General features: G+C 50.8%; 1 protein-coding gene across 2 annotated transcripts in view; it reads left to right on the top strand.

The window, feature by feature from the left end:
* Positions 1–10,099: 10,099 nt before the first annotated feature.
* The window catches only part of LOC119976808 (tripartite motif-containing protein 65-like), an 82,031-nt gene continuing 69,753 nt past the window's right edge, over positions 10,100–22,377 (top strand). For both annotated transcript variants that reach the window (XM_038817611.1, XM_038817610.1), the window contains exons 1-2: positions 10,100–10,559; positions 22,272–22,367. In XM_038817611.1, the coding sequence (XP_038673539.1) occupies positions 10,116–10,559; positions 22,272–22,367 (540 nt within the window). In that variant the 5' untranslated portion in view covers positions 10,100–10,115. The remainder of the gene's footprint in view (positions 10,560–22,271; positions 22,368–22,377) is intronic.

Raw genomic sequence — 22,377 nt, 5'->3', positions numbered from 1 at the left:
TGTTCCAGTGAAGCTCAACGCAAACTGGAGGAACAACATCTCAGCTTCCGGTTAGGCACGCTACAGCCTTCCGGCCTGAACATCGAATTCAACAACTTCAGATGATCAGCCCCACCTCGACCCATTTGTTTTCATTTCATTTTAACTGTCTTTTACCATTTCTTTCTTTCCTGCACCTTTCCTGCACCTTTCTCCTCTTTGCTTCGCCCTTCCCTGCCCCCACACCTACAGTTCATCCTCTGATGTTAGTTTCCCTTCTGTTTGAAAAAAATGAGGTTTGACAAAGAGTCATCGGACTCGAGACGTTGGCTCTTTTCTCTCCCTACAGATGCTGCCAGACTTGCTGAAATTTTTCAGCATTTTTCCTTTTGTGTGATGGAATACTCTCCACTTGCCTGGATGAGCGCAGCTCCAACAACACTCAAGAAGCTCAACACCATCCAGGACAAAGCAGCCCCGCTTGATTGGCACCCCTGCCCCAAACATTTACTCCCTCCCCCACCGACGCACAGTGGCAGCCGTGTGTACCGTCTACACGATGCACAGCAGTAAGGGGAGGCAGTGGTATCGTGGTATTGTCAATGGATTAGTAATCCAGAGACCCAGAGTAATGCTCCAGGTACCCGGGTCCCAACCCACCGCTGCACATGGTGCAATTTGTATTCAACAAAACTCTGGAATTAAAAGTCTAACGATGACCATGAAACCATTGTCGATTGTTGTAAAAACCCATCTGGTTCACTAATATCCTTTAGGGAAGGAAATCTGCCGTCCTTACCCGGTCTGGCCTACATGTGACTCCAGACCCACAGCAATGTGGTTGACTCTGAAATGACCTTATATGCAAACATGCAACCAATGAACACTCAGAATAGGACACAGCCAATGGGCAGTCAGGACAGTCAGAGCTGGCATCACCACAAGGGGGCATGACATCAACACTATAAAAGGGATGAGGCACTCACACCCTGCCTCTTTCCACAGACAGACATCGAGAGAGTTAGACAGGGTTGATCAGCAGCATCACACCCCAGCATGTGGCTTAGGTGGATTGGCCATGCTAAATTGCCCTTGCGTCCAAAAGGTTAGGTGGGGAATGTGGTGGTATGGATATGAGCACTGCCATTGGTGCAGAGCACTGGCTTCCCATTGGCTCTGGCTGGTCATGTGCCTCTCGTCCGATTGGTTGGGACTAGTCATGTGACTGCTCTCCAATTGGTCGATAGGCAAGTAGGCCCCGCCTCCGAGGCAGGGTATAAGTACCCAGAGTTCCCGGCGGTCAGCCATTCTCTGTAGTCGACCACCGGGCTAACAACTAGCTGATTAAAGCCACAGTTCGGATCCTAAATGTGTCTTGAGTTGAATTGATGGTACATCAATTTAATCAGCTAGAATTTTGGAATGGAGCTTCGCATCAAGCCTGACTGCCTCTGCATCAGCCCGCATGCTGCAAATGCGTCTGCGATCTTTAAACACTGGCAGGAGTGTTTTAATAGTTACCTGACGACTGCAGCCGGCAAGCCCACCGAGGGGCAGAAACTCCACATCCTCCACTCGTGCGTGGGCACATCGGTCTACGCAATGATCGAGGACGAAGGCGACTTAGATGCGGCCATGGAGATTCTCAAAGGACACTTTCTCCGGCCGGTCAACGAAGTTTACGCACGTCATCTCCTGACGGCCAGACAACAGTTCCCTGGTGAGTCCCTCGACGAGTTTTACCAGGCCCTCGCAGCTCTAGGGAGAACATGCGTGTGTCTCCAAGTTTCGGCGACGGAGCACATGGAACTTCTAATCAGAGACGCTTACGTTGCTGGCATGCAGTCCCCTTCTATCCACCAACCATTGCTGGAGAAGAACACCCTCAGCCTAGCTGAGGCACGGACTCTTGCAACTTCCCTGGAGGTTGCTGACCTCAACACCCGCGCACCAACCTCTCCGGCCCGCCTCCCGGCCCCCACAACGGCCCCATGGTCCTCCCGACTCGCGCTCCCAGCTGCCCCGACCGGCCCGCAGACGCCGCTGACACTGCCCCCAGCCGCCACGAGGCTCCCATGGGCGCCACCACCTTGGGCCCCGGACGCCATGTGCGGGCCATGGGCGCCGCCATCTTGGGGCCCTGGCTCCATGTGCGGGTCCTGGGCGCCGCCATCTTGGGCCAACACGGAAGGCCCTGCCAGCGATTACTCTGCCACTGAGGATGATCTGGAACTCTCACCACAACTGGCTTCCATCAAACTCGACCAGTCGCGACCACGCACGCTCGCCAAGACTACGACAACGGTTCAGCTCAACGGACACAAAACGAGGTGCCTGCTGGACTCCGGGAGCACGGAAAGTTTTGTCCACCCCGACACGGTAAGATGCTGCTCGCTCCCCATCCATCCAGTTAAACATAAAATTGAATTGGCCTCAGGTTCGCTTTCCGTCCAGATCACCGGGTGCTGCATAGCGGACCTCACGGTCCAGGGAGGGTTTTCAAAAATGTCAAACTCCTCATTCTCCCCCGTCTATGCGCTCCGGCACTCTCGGGCCTGGATTTCCAGTGCAACCTGCAGAGCTTAACCTTCCAATTCGGCGGCCATATTCCTCCTCTTACTGTCTGCAGCCTCGTGTCCCTCAAAGTGGACCCCCCCTCCTTGTTTGCTAATCTCACCCCAGATTGTAAACCTGTCGCCACTCGGAGCAGACGATACAGTGGCCAGGACCGGACCTTCATCGGGGCCGAGGTCCAGAGGCTCCTTAAGGAAGGAGTGATCGAGGCCAGCAACAGTCCCTGGCGAGCCCAAATGCTGGTAGTTCGGATTGGGAAGAAAAACCGGATGGTCATCGATTACAGTCAGACCATCAACAGGTTTACGCAGCTGGACGCGTATCCTATCCCCCGTATTTACAAACTTGTTAACAGGATCGCGAAGTACAAAGTCTTCTCCACGGTGGACCTTAAGTCTGCCTACCACCAGCTCCCCATCCGCGCGAGTGACCGCAAGTACATCGCGTTTGAGGCTGATGGGCGCCTCTACCACTTCCTCAGGGTTCCATTCGGTGTCACAAATGGGGTCTCGGTCTTCCAACGGGAGATGGACCGAATGGGCGACAAGCACGGTTTACGGGCCACCTTCCCGTATCTCGATAACGTCACCGTCTGCGGCCACGACCAGCAGGACCACGACATCAACCTCCAAACATTCCTCCGTACCGCAAAACTCCTTAATTTAACCTACAATAAGGATAAATGCGTGTTTAGCATCGACCGCCTAGCCATCCTTGGCTACGGAGTGCGTAAAGGAGTGATAGGCCCCGATCCTGAACGCATGCGCCCCCTGATGGAGCTTCCCCCTCCCCAAATCCCTCAAATCCCTCAAACGCTGCCTGGGTTTCTTCTCCTATTACGCCCAGTGGGTCCCCAACTACACCAACAAAGCCCGTCCCCTCATCCAATCCACCTCCTTTCCCCTGTCAATGGAGGCCCGCCAGGCCTTTAGCCGCATCAAAGCGGATATCGCAAAGGCCACGATGCATGCTATCGACGAGTCCCTCCCATTCCAGGTCGAGAGCGACGCGTCCGATGTAGCTCTGGCGGCCACCCAGAACCAAGCGGGCAGACCCGTGGCCTTCTTCTCCCGGACCCTCCACGCTTCCGAAATCCGCCATTCCTCGGTGGAAAAGGAGGCACAGGCCATAGTCGAAGCTGTGCGATACTGGAGGCACTATCTGGCCGGCAGGAGGTTTACCCTCCTCACAGACCAACGGTCAGTGGCTTTCATGTTCGACAATGCACAAAGGGGCAAGATCAAGAACGACAAGATCTTGCGGTGGCGGATCGAGTTGTCCACGGACAACTACGATATTTTGTATCGTCCTGGGAAGCTCAACGAGCCTTCCATTGACCTATCCCGCGGTACCTGCGCCAGCGCGCAGATTGACCGCCTCCGCTCCCTCCACACGGACCTCTGCCATCCAGGGGTCACCCGTTGCTACCATTTTATTAAGACCCGCAACCTGCCCTACTCCGTCGAGGAAGTCAGGACCGTCACCAGGGACTGCCACGTCTGCGCCGAGTGCAAACCGCACTTCTACCGCCCCGAACGAGCGCATCTGATCAAGGCGTCCCGCCCCTTCGAACGTCTCAGTATAGACTTCAAGGGGCCCCTCCCCTCCAACAACCGTAACACATATTTCTTGAGTGTTATCGACGAATACTCCCGCTTCCCTTTCGCCATTCCCTGTCCAGACATGACCACAACAACCGTCATAAAGGCCCTCCTATCCGTCTTCTCCCTGTTCGGTTACCCCGCGTACATCCACAGCGATCGGGGATCCTCCTTTATGAGCGACGAACTGCGTCAGTTCCTGCTCAGCAGGGGCATAGCCTCTAGCAGGACGACCAGTTATAACCCCCGGGGTAACGGTCAGGTCGAGCGGGAGAATGGCACCATTTGGAAGACCATCCTACTGGCCCTACAGTCCAGAGATCTCCCTATGCCCCGTTGGCAGGAAGTCATTCCCGACGCCCTGCATTCAATCCGGTCTCTCCTCTGTACCACCACTAATCAGACACCTCATGAACGTCTTCTTGTTTTCCCCAGGAAGTCGTCCTCAGGATCCCCTCTCCCGACCTGGCTGGCCACCCCCGGGCCCATCTTGCTCCGGAAGCATGTGCGGGTGCACAAGTCCGACCCGTTGGTTGAGCGAGTCCAGTTACTCCACGCTAACCCGCAGTATGCGTACGTGGAGTATCCCGACGGTCGGCAGGATATGGTCTCCCTCCGGGACCTGGCACCCGCCGGCGTGCGGCCTTCTCCCCCTACACCAACACCTCCCCCCACCCCAATTCCCCCCAGCGCCCCCCGCGCCCCCACGACCCAGCGCACATGCCCCCCCTCCCCCGATTACAGCGTCTCCACCACCGGCCCAGGGTACAGAGACATATCTACGACCGACGCTCCCGGAGGCAAGGACGACCATCGGCCCGACGTCACCGGCTCCACTGCGACGGTCCTCCAGAACACCATGGGCACCGGACAGGCTGATCGTCTCCATCTGATGCGGCCATGGGACTTTATTGGACATTTTGTGTTATTCTGTTGTTAGTAGTAGTAGTAATATTGTTTTGCCACGAGCCAGTGGGCAGCCCACCCTTATCGATTTTCGCTGCTCATACCACCAGTCCTCGGACCCCCCTCTCTCTCTCTCTCCCACTTACCCCCCCCTTCTTTCTCCACAAGGGGTGAATGTGGTGGTATGGATATGAGCACTGCCATTGGTGCAGAGCACTGGCTTCCCATTGGCTCTGGCTGGTCATGTGCCTCTCGTCCGATTGGTTGGGACTAGTCATGTGACTGCTCTCCAATTGGTCGAGAGGCAAGTAGGCCCCGCCTCCGAGGCAGGCTATAAGTACTCAGAGTTCCCGGCGGTCGGCCATTCTCTGTAGTCGACCACCGGGCTAACAACTAGCTGATTAAAGCCACAGTTCGGATCCTAATTGTGTCTTGAGTCGAATTGATGGGTTACTGGGATAAAGGGGATGGGGTGGGGGTGTGGGGATGGGGTGGAGGTGTGGGGATTAAGTAGGATGCTCTTTCCAAGGGCCAGTGCAGACTCGATGGGCCGAATGGCCTCTCTGTGTTTCTGCACTGTAAATTCTATGATCCTATGCCTGCCATATCACTGACAATATTTTTCAGCTTTTGGATACCACATTGCTCTCCACCCCCCCTCCCTTTATAGAACTATAACATTTATATTTATTGATTTTGATGTCCCTTTTGCAGGTTTTCTTTCATAATCCCTTTTAGTGGCTCTTATAATCTGCTTAGTGACCCTTTGCGGGTCTCTGTATCTCTCCCAAGTGTCCGGATCTGTGTCCGGATTTGCAGGTGACTGCTGGCCCTGACCTCTTTCCTTGTCTGTGCCAGGTGTTTTGTGGAGTATTGTGCTCAGGGTTTACACTCGCTCTGTGTCACGTTCAATGTTTCTTTTAATATTATTTACCCCCCCCCCCGATTATTACCCCACCAATTATTACTCCCTGATTATTATCCACCTGATCATTACCAGCAATTATTATCCCTGCTAGTGACCCCCCCCCCCCCCAATTCTCTGCTGTTAAATTGGACATTTCCCCTCTGCAGGTACCGAGGAGCCGGGTGCATTTCTGAACTGGGGGAGGTGGTGAGTCCGGAGATGCTGCATTGAGATTCCCAATGTGTCTGCCTGTCTCCCTGTCTCCCTGTCTGCCCGTGTCTCCCTGTCTGCCTGTGTCTCCCTGTCTGCCTGTGTCTGCCTGTGTCTGTCTGTGTCTGTCTGTGTCTGCCTGTATCTGCCTGTGTCTCCCTGTCTGCCTGTGTCTGCCTGTGTCTCCCTGTCTGCCTGTGTCTGCCTGTGTCTCCCTGTCTGCCTGTGTCTCCCTGTGTCTGCCTGTGTCTCCCTGTGTCTGCCTGTGTCTCTCTGTCTGCCTGTGTCTCCCTGTGTCTGCCTGTGTCTCCCTGTGTCTGCCTGTGTCTCCCTGTCTGCCTGTGTCTCCCTGTCTGCCTGTGTCTCCCTGTCTGCCTGTGTCTCCCTGTCTGCCTGTGTCTGTCTGTGTCTGCCTGTGTGCCTGTGTCTCCCTGTCTGCCTGTGTCTGCCTGTGTCTCCCTGTCTGCCTGTGTCTGCCTGTGTCTGCCTGTGTCTCCCTGTCTGCCTGTGTCTCCCTATGTCTGTCTGTGTCTCCCTGTGTCTGCCTGTGTCTCCCTGTGTCTGCCTGTGTCTCCCTGTCTGCCTGTGTCTGCCTGTCTGCCTGTGTCTGCCTGTCTGCCTGTGTCTCCCTGTCTGCCTGTGTCTGCCTGTGTCTCCCTGTGTCTGTCTGTGTCTCCCTGTGTCTGTCTGTCTCCGTGTCTGCCTGTGTCTCCCTGTCTGCCTGTGTCTGCCTGTGTCTCCCTGTGTCTGCCTGTGTCTCCCTGTCTGCCTGTGTCTGCCTGTCTGCCTGTGTCTGCCTGTGTCTCCCTGTGTCTGCCTGTGTCTCCCTGTCTGCCTGTGTCTGCCTGTGTCTGTCTGTGTCTCCCTGTGCCTGCCTGTGTCTCCCTGTGTCTGTCTGTGTCTCCCTGTGTCTGTCTGTGTCTCCCTGTGTCTGCCTGTGTCTCCCTATATCTCCCTGTGTCTGCCTGTGTCTCCCTGTGTCTGTCTGTGTCTCCCTGTCTGCCTGTGTCTCCCTGTCTGCCTGTGTCTGCCTGTGTCTCCCTATGTCTGTCTGTGTCTCCCTGTCTGTCTGTGTCTGCCTGTGTCTCCCTATGTCTGTCTGTGTCTCCCTGTCTGCCTGTGTCTCCCTGTCTGCCTGTCTGTCTGTGTCTGCCTGTGTCTGCCTGTGTCTCCCTATGTCTGCCTGTGTCTCCCTATGTCTGCCTGTGTCTCCCTGTGTCTGTCTGTGTCTCCCTGTCTGCCTGTGTCTCCCTGTCTGCCTGTGTCTGCCTGTGTCTCCCTGTGTCTGTCTGTGCCTCCCTATGTCTGTCTGTGTCTCCCTGTCTGCCTGTCTGCCTGTGTCTCCCTATGTCTGCCTGTGTCTCCCTGTGTCTGTCTGTGTCTCCCTGTCTGCCTGTGTCTCCCTGTCTGCCTGTCTGTCTGTGTCTCCCTGTCTGTCTGTGTCTCCCTGTCTGTCTGTGTCTGCCTGTGTCTGCCTGTGTCTCCCTATGTCTGTCTGTGTCTCTCTGTCTGCCTGTGTCTCCCTGTGTCTCTTTGTCTGCCTGTGTCTCCCTATGTCTGTCTGTGTCTCCCTGTCTGCCTGTGTCTCCCTGTCTGCCTGTGTCTCCCTGTCTGCCTGTGTCTGCCTGTGTCTCCCTGTCTGCCTGTGTCTGCCTGTGTCTCCCTGTCTGCCTGTGTCTCCCTGTCTGCCTGTGTCTCCCTGTCTGCCTGTGTCTGCCTGTGTCTCCCTGTCTGCCTGTGTCTCTTTGTCTGCCTGTGTCTGCCTGTGTCTCCCTATGTCTGCCTGTGTCTCCCTACGTCTCCCTGTCTGCCTGTGTCTCCCTGTGTCTGCCTGTGTCTCCCTATGTCTGCCTGTGTCTCCCTACGTCTGCCTGTGTCTCCCTGTCTGCCTGTGTCTCCCTGTGTCTGCCTGTGTCTCCCTATGCATCCCTGTGTCTATCTCTGTGTCCATCTGTCTGTCCCCCTGTGTCTGTCTGTCCCTGTGGCTGCCCCCCTGTGTCTGTCTGTCTGTCCCTGTGGCTGCCCCCCTGTGTCTGTCTGTCTCCCTGTCCCTCTGTGTGGCCCTGTCCCTGTGTCTGTCCCTGTCTCCCTCTCTCTCTGCCACTCCAGCAGGAGCTGATTCCCGTACGGCCTGATCCAAACTCCATCTGTATATTATAGAAATGTAGCAGAGACCCTCATTAAAGAAGCTGCAAAATCCCAATCTCAGCTCCGTCTGTAACTGCACAGCGCTGGCTAGTCACTACTCGCTGGTTACTCGCTGGTTAGTGTCTAGTAGCTGGTTAGTGTTAGTTACTAGTTAGTGATGTTTAATACGAGAGCTGCTATTTCCGGTCAGTTTCTATTTTACTTTCGATTTCGCTCAGAAGGCGGCTGCGGAGACAGAGAGAGAGGAATAGAGAGAAACAGGAATAGAGAGAGACAGACAGACAGAGAGATAGAGAGGAATAGAGAGATGGGGTGGAGATAGAGAGAGGGGGATAGAGAGAGGAATAGAGTGAGTGAGAGAGAGATAAAGAGAGAGACAGGGATAGAGAGAGATAGAGAGGGGAGATATAGACAGCGATAGAGACGGAGATCGAGAGAGACAGGAATAGAGAGATAGAGGGGGTAGACATAGACAGGGATAGAGACAGAGAGGAGAGTGAGGGAGATAGAGAGAGGGGGGAATAGAGAGATAGGAATAGAGAGAGTGAAAGAGAAGGGGATAGAGAGAGAGAGAATAGAGAGAGAGAGATACAGAGATAGATAGAGACAGGAATAGAGAGATAGGGGGGAGATATAGACAGGGACACAGAGAGAGAGGAATAGAGAGAGAGGAATAGAGAGCGAGCAAGAGGGGAGGATAGAGAGATAGACAGGAATAGACAGTGAGAAAGAGACAGATAGAGAGAGGGGGACAGAGAGAGAGAGGAATAGAGAGAGAGAGGGGGGGCAGAGAGAGAGGAATAGAGAGAGATAGAGGGAGATAGAGGTGAGGATAGAGAGATAGAGAGAGAGAGGAATAGAGAGTGGGGATAGAGAGAGAGAGGAAGGGATAGAGAGAGACAGGAATAGAGAGAGTGAGAAAGAGAGAGATAGAGAGAGTGAGAAAGAGAAACAGAGAGAGGGGGGATAGAGAGAGAGACAGGAATAGAGAGAGTGAGAAAGAGAGATAGAGGGGGATAGAGAGAGAGAGGAATTGAGAGAGAGGGGGAATAGAGAGAGAGAGGGAGGATAGAGAGCGAGAGATAGGAATAGAGAAAGAGGAGGGATAGAGAGATAGTGAGACGGCAATAGAGAGATAGAGAGGGGAGAGAGAGAGAGACATGGAGAGAGAGAGACAGGAATAGAGAGAGACACACAGTCAGACAAGAAAAGAGAGAGAGAGACAGGAAAAGAAGGGGGAGAGAGACAGACAGACTAGAGAGAGCGACTGACAGACAGGCAGGAAAAGAGGGTGAGAGAGAGAGAGTGGCATAGAGTTGGGGGAATGAATGACAGACGAAGGTGATCAGCAATCCCCCATAAGTTAATAGGTGAAGGTCAGAGGGTGAGGGTCGAAGGGTGAGGGTCGAAGGGTGAGGGTCGAAGGGTGAGGGTCGAAGAGTGAGGGTCAGAGAGTGAGGGTCAGTGGGTGAGGGTGGCTGAGTGAGGGTGAGAGTCAGAGAGTGAGCGTCAGATATTGAGAGTCAGAGGGTGAGGGTCAGAGGGTGAGGGTCAGAGGGTGAGGGTCAGAGGGTGAGGGTCAGAGCGTGAGGGTTAGAGGGTGAGGGTCAGTGGGTGAGGGTGGCCGATTGAGGGCGAGAGTCGGAGGGTGAGGGTGGCAGGGTGAGGGTCGGAGGGTGGAGGTCAGTAGGTGAGGGTGGCCGAGTGAGGGTGAGGGTGGCAGGGTGAGGGTCGGAGGGTGGGGGTTAGTGGGTGAGGGTGGTCGAGTGAGGGTCAGAAGGTGGGGGTCAATGGGTGAGGGTGGCAGGGTGAACATGGAGACCTTTGTCAGTATCAGCCCTCTAGCTCAGTGCGGCATTTGCCTGGAGACATTCTGCTGCCCAGTCACAATAGAGTGTGGCCACAGCTTCTGTAGTGAGTGTATCACAAAGTACTGGGACGGACCGGGTGGCACCTTAAGCTGCCCTCAATGCAGGCGAACCTTCACCAGCAGACCACTGCTTTCCAAAAACATCTGCCTGGACCAGATTACTGAGGTCTTGCAACGAGTGGGAACCAATCGCAATCCAGGATCAGATCCAGATCCCGATCTCAGGGCACTTTGCAAGGCACAGCACCAGAATTTGCAGTTCTATTGTGAAACAGAAAGAGTCGCTTTCTGCAGTCTGTGCAATAGTCAAGATCACAAAACCCATCGCACCGTGGCACTGAACGAAGAGTTAACACGAGCACAGGTAACTATCACATTGATAACCTGTAACTGCATTGTAACTACTGATTAACCGCATTGTAACTACTGATTAACCACATTGTAACTACTGATTAGCCACATTGTAGCTACTGATTAATGTTTTCCATTCTGCTATTTAAGCTCTCAGTAATTTTGCAGGATAATCATGGGGAGGATTTCTAACATCACTAACCACCAGATTATGAGAATTAACAATTTCTAATACCACCAACTAGTTAGCACTGTAAAATGTAACAATCATTAACTTCACTGAGCGGCAATGATGTGAATCTACCTGAATTGCAGCCTCTCCAGATAATTACTTCCTATCTTATTATGAACTCGCTCCAAAACTAACTCGGTGACTAACTTGAAACTGCCCTGTCCAGTCCTGTTAGAATTTTATAGGTTTCTACGAGATCATCCCTCATGGTGGGCATTAGGATAGCACAGTGGTTAGCACAGTTGCTTCACAGCTCCAGGGTCCCAGGTTCGATTCCCGGGTTGGGGCGCTGTCTGTGCGGAGTCTGCCCGTTCTCCCCGTGTCTGCGTGGGTTTCCTCCGGATGCTCCAGTTTCCTCCCACAAGTCCCGAAAGACGTGCTGTTAGGTGAATCGGACATTCTGAATTCTCCCTCTGTGTACCCGAACAGGCGCCGGAATGTGGCGACTAGGGGCTTTTCACAGTAACTTCATTGCAGTGTTAATGTCAGCCTACTTGTGACACTGATAAAGATTATTATTAGGTGTGGCCTCACCAAGGCCCTGTACAATTGCAACAACACATCCCTGCTTCTGACTCAAATCCTCTCGCAATGAAGGCCAACATACCATTAGCCTTCTTTACCGCCTGCTGCACCTGCATGCTTACCTTCAGCGAATGGTGCACAAGGACACCCAGGTCCCGCTGCACACTCCCCTCTCCCAATTTATGGCTGTTCAGATAATAATCTGCCTCAGAGAAACCAAAGGGAAAATGCTGGAAAATCTCGGCAGGTCTGGCAGCATCTGTAGGGAAAGAAAAGAGCTAACATTTTGAGTCTGGATGACTCTTAGTCAATGCTTTGACAAAGAGTCATTGGACTCGAAACGTTGGCTCTTTTCTCTCCCTACAGATGATGCCAGACCTGCTGAGATTTTCCAACATTTTCCCTTTGGTTTCAGATTCCAGTATCCGCGATAATTTGCTTTTATCCAATAATCTGTTTTCTTGTTTTGCTGCCGAAGTGGATAACCTCACATTTCTCCAAATTATACAGCATCTGCCGTTCATTTGCCCACTCACTCAACCTGTCCAAACCACACTGAAGGATCTCTGCATCCTCCTCACAGCTCACCCTCCACCCAACTTTGTGTCAGCTACAAATTTGTAGATATGACATTTTGTTCCTACATCTAAATCATTAATATATATTGTGAATAGCTGGGGTCCTGGCACTGATCGCTGCGATACCCCATGAGTCACTACTTGCCATCTGGAAAAAGGCCTGTTTATTCCTACTCCCTGTTTCATACAGTCACAGAGTTTTTACAGCACGGAAACAGTCCCTTCGGCCCATCACGCACCTGCCAACCATCAAGCCTGTTCTAATCCCGTTTTCCAGCCTTGTATCTGCGGCATTTCAACTGCTGATCTAAACACTTCTTGAAAGGTTATGAGGGTTCCTGCCTCCACCACCCTCACAGGCAGCGAGTTCCAGATTCCCACCACCCTCAGAGTGAAAATGTTTTTCCTCACATCTCCACCCGACTCCTACCCCTTATCTTAAACCTGTGCCCCTTGATTATTGACCCCTCCGCTAAGGGAAAAAGTACCTTCCTGTCCACCCCATCTTTGTCCCTCACAATTTAATTCACCTCAATCAGGTTCCCCCTCAGCCTCTCTGCTCCAGGGAAAACTACCCCAGCCTATCCAATCTCTGTTGGTAGCTGAAACGCTCCAGCCCAGGCACCATCCTGGTGAATCTCCTCTGCACCCTCTCCAGAGCAATCACTTACTTTCTATAGTGTGGTGACCAGAACTGCACACAGTACTCCAGCTGGGGCCTAACCAGCGTTTATACAGCTCCAGCACAACCTCCCTGCTCTTCTATTCAATGCCTCGGTTAATAAAGACAAGAATCCCATTGGCCTTCTTAACCACCTTACCAACCTCTCCTGCTGCCTTCTGAGATCTGTGACCCTGCACACCAAGGTCCCTTTGATCCTCTCTACTTCCCAGGATCCGACAAACGAAAAAAGAACAAAGAAAAGTACAGCACAGGATCAGGCCCTTCGGCCCTCCAAGCCCGTGCCGACCATACTGCCCATCTAAACTAAAATCTTCCACACTTCCGGGGTCCAGATCCCTCTATTCCCAACCTATTCATGTATTGGTCTTGATGCCCCTGAAACGTCACTATCGTCCCTGCTTCCACCACCTCCTCCGGCAGCGAGTTCCAGGCACCCACTACCCTCTGTATAAAAAAACTTGCCTCGTACATCTCTAAACCTTGCCCCTCGCACCTTAAACCTATGCCCCCTAGTAGTTGACCCCTCTACCCTGGGAAAAGGTCTCTGACTATCCACTCTGTCTATGCCCCTCATAATTTTGTAGCCCTCTATCAGGTCGCCCCTCAACCTCCGTCGTTCCAGTGAGAACAAACCGAGTTTATTCAACCTCTCCTCATAGCTAAAGCCCTCCATACCAGGCAACATCCCGGTAAATCTCTTCTGCACCCTCTCTAAAGCCTCCACATCCTTCTGGTAGTGTGGCAACCAGAATTGAACACAATACTCCAAGTTTGGCCTAACTAAGCTTCTATACAGCTGCAACATGACTTGTCAATTTTTATACTCAATGCCCCGGCCAATGAAGGCAAGCATGCCGTGTGCCTTCTTAACTACCTTCTCCACCTGTGTTGCCCCTTTCAGTGACCTGTGGACCTGTACACCTCGATCTCTCTGACTATCAATACTCTTGAGGGTTCTACCATTCACTGTATATTCCCTACCTGTATTCGACCTTCCAAAATGCATTACCTCACATTTGTGCGGATTAAACTCCATTTGCCATCTCGCTGCCCAAGTCTCGAAACAATCTTAATCCTGCTGTATTCTCTGACAGTCCTCATCGCTATCTGCAATTCCACAAACCTTTGTGTCGTCTGCAAACTTACTAATCAGACCAGTTACATTTTCCTCCAAATCATTTATATATGCTACGAACAGCAAAGGTCCCAGCACTGATCCCTGTGGAACACCATTAGTCACAGCCCTCCAATTAGAAAAGCACCCTTCCATTGCTACTCTCTGCCTTCTATGACCTAGCCAGTTCTGTATCCACCTTGCCAACTCACCTCTGATCCCGTGTGACTTCACCTTTTGTACCAGTCTGCCATGAGGGACCTTGTCAAAGGCCTTACTGAAGTCCATATAGACAACATCCATGGCCCTACCTGTATCAATCATCTTTGTGACCTCCTCGAAAAACTCTATCAAGTTAGTGAGACACGACCTCCCCTTCACAAAACCATGCTGCCTCTCACTAATACGTCCATTTGCTTCCAAATGGGAGTAGATCCTGTCTCGAAGAATTCTCTCCAGTAATTTCCCTACCACTGACGTAAGGCTCACCGGCCTGTAGTTCCTTGGATTATCCTTGCTACCCTTCTTAAACAAAGGAACAACATTGGCTATTCTCCAGTCCTCCGGGACATCACCTGAAGACAGTGAGGATCCAAAGATTTTTGTCAGGGCCTCAGCAATTTCCTCTCTAGCCTCCTTCAGTATTCTGGGGTAGACCCCATCAGGCCCTGGGGACTTATCCACCTTAATATGTTTCAAGATGCCCAACACCTCGTCTTTTTGGATCTCAATGTGACCCAGGCTATCTACACACCCTTCTCCAGACTCAACATTCACCAATTACTTCTCTTTGGTTAATACTGATGTAAAGTATTCATTTAGTACCTCGCCCATATCCTCTGGCTCCACACATAGATTCCCTTGCCTGTCCTTCAGTGGGCCAACCCTCTCCCTGGCTACCCTCTTGCTTTTTATGTACGTGTAAAAAGTTTGGGATTTTGCCAATGACGTTTTGTGACCCCTTCTAGCCCTCCTGACTCCTTGCTTAAGTTCCTTCCTACTTTCCTTATATTCCACACAGGCTTCGTCTGTTCCCAGCCTTCTAGCCCTGACAAATGCCTCCTTTATCTTTTTGACGAGGCCTACAATATCTCTCGTTATCCAAGGTTCCTGAAATTTGCCATATTTATCCTTCTTCCGCACAGGAACATGCCGATCCTGAATTCCTGTCAATTGACATTTGAAAGCCTCCCACATGTCAGATGTTGATTTACCCTCAAACATCCTCCCCAAATCTAGGTTCTTCAGTTCCCGCCTAATATTGTTATAATTAGCCTTCTCCCAATTTAGCACATTCACCCTAGGGCCACTCTTATCCTTGTCCACCAGCACTTTAAAACTTACTGAATTGTGGTCACTGTTCCCGAAATGCTCCCCTACTGAAACTTCTACCACCTGGCCGGGCTCATTCCCCAATACCAGGTCCAGTGCAGCCCCTTCCCTATGATGTGGAGATGCCGGCGTTGGACTGGGGTGAGCACAGTAAGAAGTCTTACAACACCAGGTTAAAGTCCAACAGGTTTGTTTCAAACACGAGCTTTCGGAGCACGGCTCCTTCTTCAGGTCACCTGAAGAAGGAGCCGTGCTCCGAAAGCTCGTGTTTGAAACAAACCTGTTGGACTTTAACCTGGTGTTGTAAGACTTCTTACTGTGCCCCTTCCCTAGTTAGACTATCTACATATTGTTTTAAGAAGCCCTCCTGGATGCTGCTTACAAACTCTGCCCCATCCAAGCCCCCAGCACTAAGTGAGTACCAGTCAATATTGGAAAAGTTATAGTCTCCGATCACAACAACCCTGTTGTTTTTACTCGTTTCCAAAATCTGTCTACCTATCTGCTCCTCTATCTCCCGCTGGCTGTTGGGAGGTCTGTAGTAAACCCCCAACATTGTGACTGCACCCTTCTTATTCCTGATCTCTACCCATATAGCCTCGCTGCCCTCTGAGGTGTCCTCCCGCAGTACAGCTGTGATATTCTCCCTAACCAGTAGCGCAACTCCGCCACCCCTTTTACATCCCACTCTATCCCGCCTGAAACATCTAAATCCTGGAATGTTTAGCTGCCAATCCTGTCCTTCCCTCAACCAGGTCTCTGTAATGGCAACAACATCATAGTTCCAAGTACTAAACCAAGCTCTAAGTTCATCTGCCTTACCCGTAATACTTCTTGCATTAAAACATATGCACTTCAGGCCACCAGACCCACTGTGTTCAGCAACATCTCCCTGTCTGCTCTGCCTCAGAACCATACTGGCCCTATTCCCTAGTTCTCCCTCAATGCTTTCACCTTCTGACCTATTGCTCCGGTACCCACCCCCCTGTCAGACTAGTTTAAACCCTCCCGTGTGACACTAGCAAACCTCGCGGCCAGGATATTTACGCCTCTCCAGTTTTGATGCAACCTGTCCTTCTTATACAGGTCACACCTGCCCCGGATGAGCTCCCAGTGGTCCAGATAATAATAATAATCGCTTATTGTCACAAGTAGGCTTCAATGAAGTTACTGTGAAAAGCCCCTGATCGCCACATTCCGGCGCCTGTTCGGGGAGGCCGGTATGGGAATTGAACCCACGCTGCTGGCCTTGTTCTGCATTACAAGTCAGCTATTTTTCCCTTGTGCTAAACCAGCCCCTGTGCTAAAACATCGGAAATGTGGGAGTCTTTCAAGTGGCAGTTGATTAGGATTCAGCAAAGTCACGTTCCTGAGAGAATGAAGGATAAGTATGGGAAGTTTAGGGAGCCTTAGATAACGAGGGATATTGTGAACCTCGTCAGAAAGAAAAAGGAGGTTTTTGTACGGTCTAGAATGGTGGGGGCAGTCAAAACCATTGAGGAGTAGAAAGAAAGTAGGAAGGTACTGAAGCTGGAAATTAGGAAGGCTAGGAAGGGGTCATGAAAAGTCCTTGGCAGGTAGGATTAAGGTGAATCCCAAAGCTTTTTATTCATACGTAAAAAGCAAGAGGGTGGCCAAGGAAAGGATTGGACCACTTAAGGACAGTGGGGGGTATCTATATGTTGAGCCAGAGGAAATGGGCGAGTACTAAATGAATACTTTGCATCAATGCTCATTAAACAAAGGGACTTTGTGGAAGATGATTCTTGGGTAGGGTGTGTGGACAGTTTGGGTCATGTTAACATTGAAAAGGAGGAGGTATTGAGTCTTTTAAAAGATATTAAGGTTGATAGGTCTTCTGGGCCGGATGGGATTGCCCCCAGAATACTGAGGGAAGTGAGGGAGGAAATTGCTGGGGCCTTGACTGACATCTTTGTATCCTCATTAGCTACAGGTGAGATCCCAGAGGACTGGCGAATAGCTAATGTGGTACGGCTTTTTAAGAAAGGTAGCAGGGATATTCCTGGAAACTACAGGCCGGTGAGCCTCACGTCGGTAGGAGGTAAATTATTGGAGAGAATTCTCAGGGACAGGATTTCTACCCATTTGGAAACAAATGGGCTCATTAGCGACAGACAGCATGGTTTTCTGAAGGGGGGGGGTTGTGCCTCATTGACTTGATCGAGTTTTTTGAGGAGGTGACAAAGATGATTGATGAGGGGAGGGCAGTGGATGTTGTTTATATGGACTTCAGTAAGGCCTTTGACAAGGTGCTTCATGGCAGACTGGTACAAAAGGTGAAGTCACACGGGATCAGAGGTGAGGTGGTAAGATGGATACAGAACTGACTCGGTCACAAAAGGCAAAGGGTAGCAGTAAAAGGGTGTTTTTCTGATTGGAAGGTTGTGACTAGTGGTGTTCCGCAGGGATCATTGACTTTGTCTATATATATGTTTCTTGAACCCACCTCTTCATTCACCTGAGGAAGGAGCAGTGCTCCGAAAGCTAGTGATTCGAAACAGACTTCTGCACCCTCTCCAAAGCCTCCACATCCTTCTGGTAGTGTAGCAACCAGAATTGAACACTATACTCCAAGTGTGGAGTTGGTTTAAGGTGCGAGGGGCAAGGTTTAGAAGAGATATACGAGGTAGGTTTTTTACACAGAGGGTAGTGGGTGCCTGGAACTCGCTGCCGGAGGAGGTGGTGGAAGCAGGGACAATAGTGATGTTTAAGGGGCATCTTGACAAATACATGAATAGGATGGGAATAGAGGGATACGGACTCTGGAAGTGTAGAAGATTTTAGTTTCGACGGGCAATATGGTTGGCGTGGGCTTGGAGGGCCGAATGGCCTGTTCCTGTGCTGTACTTTTCTTTGTTCTTCGTTCTTTTTTGTGGCCTAGCTAAGATTCTATACGGCTGCAACATGACTTGCCAATTTTTATACTCAGTGCCCCGGACAATGAAGGCAAGCATTACCCAATCTTTCTTCCAATACTCGGAGATTTGCCGACATATTATTATTATAGGCTGGTTATTATTATTATTGTTAGGGGCTGGTTTAGCTCACTGGGCTAAATCGCTGGCTTTTAAAGCAGACCAAGCCAGGCCAGCAGCACGGTTCGATTCCCGTACCAGCCTCCCCGGACAGGCGCCAGAATGTGGCGACTAGGGGCTTTTCACAGTAACTTCATTGAAGCCTACTCGTGACAATAAGTGATTTTCATTTCATTTTTTCATTTCATTATTACTATTATTATGTCTGCCCTTCTATCCCAACCTGACTATTTGAGGGCCTCTACAACACTCCCAGCCAATGTGATCGCCCCTTTTTTTACTATGTTCTACCCATATGGCTTCATTTGAGGAACGGACTAAGATATCATCGCTGAGTTCTGCGTCTCCCGAATCAATAACACAATCCCACCTCCGCTTTTACCTCCCCCTCTATCACTCCTGAAACTTTTATACCCTGGGATGTTCAGCTCCCAGTCCTGTCCTTCTTTCAACCTGGTTTCTGTGATTGCAATGATGTGTTCATTCAAGATTCAGAATGTCCAAATTACCTCACAGCACATCTTTCGGGACTTGTGGGAGGAAACGGGAGCACCCGGAGGAAACCCACGCAGACACGGGGAGAACGTGCAGACTCCACACAGACTGTGACCCAAGCCGGGAATCGAACCTGGGACCCTGGAGCTGTGAAGCAACAGTGCTAACCATTGTGCTACCGTGCCAGCCCATGACCTCTGACCTCCCTCTCCTTTCACAATGCCCTTTAGCTGCTCTGTGACATCCTGCACCCTGGTACTAGGGAGTCAACATCCCATTCTGGATTCGTGCTCGAGGCCACAGAAACACCTGTCAGTTCTCCTCACTATTGAATCCCCACCATTATAGGTCGCTCCCCCCCCCCCGCCCCGACTCTCCAGCAGAGCCACCTGTGCTGCCACAGTCCTGTCCTGGCTGTTGCTGCTTTCCCAGAGAGGCTTCCCATTTGTAAATCCAAGCTGACTCTGTCCGATCCTGCCACTGTTTTCCAAGTGATCTGCCATAAAATCTTTGACAATGGATTATAGAATTTTCTTCACTACTGACGTCAGGCTGACTGGTCTATAATTCCCTGCTTTCTCTTCACCTCCCTTTTAAATAGTGGAGTTACATTAGCTTCCCTCCAATCTGCAGGAACTGTTCCAGAGTCTATAGAATCCTGGAAGGTGACCACCAATGCATCCACTATTTCCAGAGCCACCTCCTTCAGTACCCTGGGATGTAGATTCTCAGGCCCTGGGGATTTATCAGCCTTCAATCCCATCAATTTCCCCAACACCATTTCTCTCATACTGATTTATGTCAGTTTCTCCCTCTCACTAAACCCTACATTCTCCAACATTTCTCATATCTTATTTGTGTCCTTTTTGAAGACAGAATCAAAGTATGTATTTGGTCAGCCATTTCTTTGTCCCTATTATAAATTCCCGTTTCTGACTGTAAGGGACCTACATTTGTCTTCACCAATCTTTTTCTCTTCATGTACGCATAGAAACTTTCAGTTAGTTTTTATGTTCCCTGAAAGCTTACTCCCGTACTCTACTTTCCCCTTAATCAATTCCTTGATCCTCCTTTGCTGAATTCTAAACTGCTCCCAATCCTCAGACTTGTTATTTTCCTTGGCCAATTTGTATGTTTCTTCTTTGGATTGAATACGATCTCTAATCGTAAGCTCCGGTTTGGCCACCTTTCCCGTTTTACTGTAATGCCAGACAGGAATTAACAATTGTTGCAGTTCACAGAATCACAGAAAAATACAGTGCAGAAAAGGACCTTCGACCCACCAAGTCTGCACCGCCGCATGAAAGGCACCAGATCATGCCAATCCTAATCTCGTTCACCCATGCAGTCTTTCAAATGTTTGCCATTGCCTATCCACTGTCATCCCTTTAAGTAATATTCCCCAATCGATCATAGTCAAATCACGACTTATTTCATCGCAGTTCCCTTTATTAAGATTCAGGACCCTAGTCTGCGAATCAACTACTTCACCCTCCATCTTGATAGAAAATTCTATCATATTATGGTCGCTCATCCCCAAGGGGTCTCGCACAGCTAGATTGCCAATGATTCTGTTCTCATTACACAGTACCCAGTCTAGGATGGCCTGTTCTCTAGGTGGTTCCTCAATGTATTGGTCCAGTGAACCATCCTGTATACACTCCAGGAATTCCTCCTCTACGGCACTGTGACTAATTTGATTTGCCCAATCTATGTGCAGATTAACATTACCCATAATTACAGATGTTCCTTTATCACATGCGTCTCTAATTTCTTGTTTAATGCCATTCCCAACATCACCACTGCAGTTTGAGGGTCTATATATAAACCCCGCTAATGTTTTTTGCCCCTTGGCATTTCTCAGCTCCACCCATACAGATTCCACATTGTCGGAGCGAATATCCTTCCTCACTATTGTGTGAATTTCCTCTTTAACCAGCACTGCCACGCCACCGCCTTTTCCTTTTTGCCTGTCCTTCCTAAATACTGAACACCCCGGACATTCAGTTCCCATCCCTGGTCACCCTGCAGCCATGCCTCCGTAGTCCTGACTGGATCAAACCCGTCGACTAGCGCGATTAGTTCATCCGGTTTATTGCGAATGCTCCGCGTGTTAAGGCACAGAACCCGTAGGTTTGTCTTTTTAACATTAATAGTCACACTCCCAATGTTTTCCACTGTGGCCCTGCTTGAATCTGGCTCTCGGTTTATCTTCCGATCGCTTGTCTTACTCCCCTTTCTGTCTTTTGTTTTTGTCCTTGTTTCCTCCTCCTCTGACTCCTCTGCATAGATTCCCATCCCCCTGCGTTCTTAATTCAAACCCTCCCCAATCACTCGAGCATCAGTCCCGGTCCTGCCCAGGAGTAACCCGTCCAGTTTGTACAGTTCCCACCTCCCCCAGAACTGGTCTCAATGCCCCAGGAATCTGAAACACTCCCCACCTCACACCATCTCGTCAGCTCCATATTTATCCGATACATGCTGCTATTTCTACTCTGACTAGCACGCGGCATTGGCAATAATCTTCAGTTCACGACCTTAGAGAGCCTACATTTCAACTTTGTTCTAAATTGCTATATTCTGCTTTTAGGACCTCATCCTGATTTTCACCTATGCCGTTGGTACCGATGTGTACCATGACCAATGGCTGTTCACCCTCCATAATACTCTCCGCCTCCCAGATGCTCCACAGTTTCTCCAGCCACTGCTTCTGCTCCAAAACCTGGGCTTCCAGGAGCTGCAGCTGGAGACACTTCCTGAACGCATGCTGGCCCCAAGCACTGGAAATGTATCTGGCTTCCCACATCGAGTAGGAAGAGCACACCACGGCTTTCAGCTTTCATGCCATAACTTACCCCTTTTGGAAAATACTTAATTTCAAATATTATCAATGACTCGAGGGCCCTTTTTTCCTGCTCTTCATTGGAACCACATTTCCGCTCTCAGTCTCACTCTTTCTCACTCTCTGTTACCCTCCCCGCTCCGCTCTCAGTCTCACTCTTTCTCACTCTCTGTTACCCTCCCGGCCCCGCTCTCAGTCTCACTCTTTCTCACTCTCTGTTACCCTCCCCGCTCCGCTCTCAGTCTCACTCTTTCTCACTCTCTGTTACCCTCCCCGCTCCGCTCTCAGTCTCACTCTTTCTCACTCTCTGTTACCCTCCCGGCTCCGCTCTCAGTCTCACTCTTTCTCACTCTCTGTTACCCTCCCAGCTCCGCTCTCAGTCTCACTCTTTCTCACTCTCTGTTACCCTCCCCGCTCCGCTCTCAGTCTCACTCTTTCTCACTCTCTGTTACCCTCCCAGCTCCGCTCTCAGTCTCACTCTTTCTCACTCTCTGTTACCCTCCCGGCTCCGCTCTCAGTCTCACTCTTTCTCACTCTCTGTTACCCTCCCGGCTCCGCTCTCAGTCTCACTCTGTCTCCCGCTCTCAGTCTCACTCTTTCTCACTCTCTGTTACCCTCCCGGCTCCGCTCTCAGTCTCACTCTTTCTCACTCTCTGTTACCCTCCCGGCTCCGCTCTCAGTCTCACTCTTTCTCACTCTGTTACCCTCCCAGCTCCGCTCTCAGTCTCACTCTTTCTCACTCTCTGTTACCCTCCCAGCTCCGCTCTCAGTCTCACTCTTTCTCACTCTCTGTTACCCTCCCGGCTCCGCTCTCAGTCTCGTGTGATTTTGACATGATGCTCCATTTTCTGTGTGCCATTTACCAGGAGCTGATAGCGAATCGTCAGCAATCAGTGGAGTCTCAGATTAAAACTACATCGGAGGAGATCTCTGCGTGGAAAGAGAGAACTGCTTCTCAACAGGTCAGGAATA

Source organism: Scyliorhinus canicula, chromosome 1 (assembly GCF_902713615.1).
Source record: "Scyliorhinus canicula chromosome 1, sScyCan1.1, whole genome shotgun sequence".
Classification (NCBI taxonomy): domain Eukaryota; kingdom Metazoa; phylum Chordata; class Chondrichthyes; order Carcharhiniformes; family Scyliorhinidae; genus Scyliorhinus; species Scyliorhinus canicula.
This window is presented reverse-complemented; position numbering and strand designations above follow the sequence as displayed.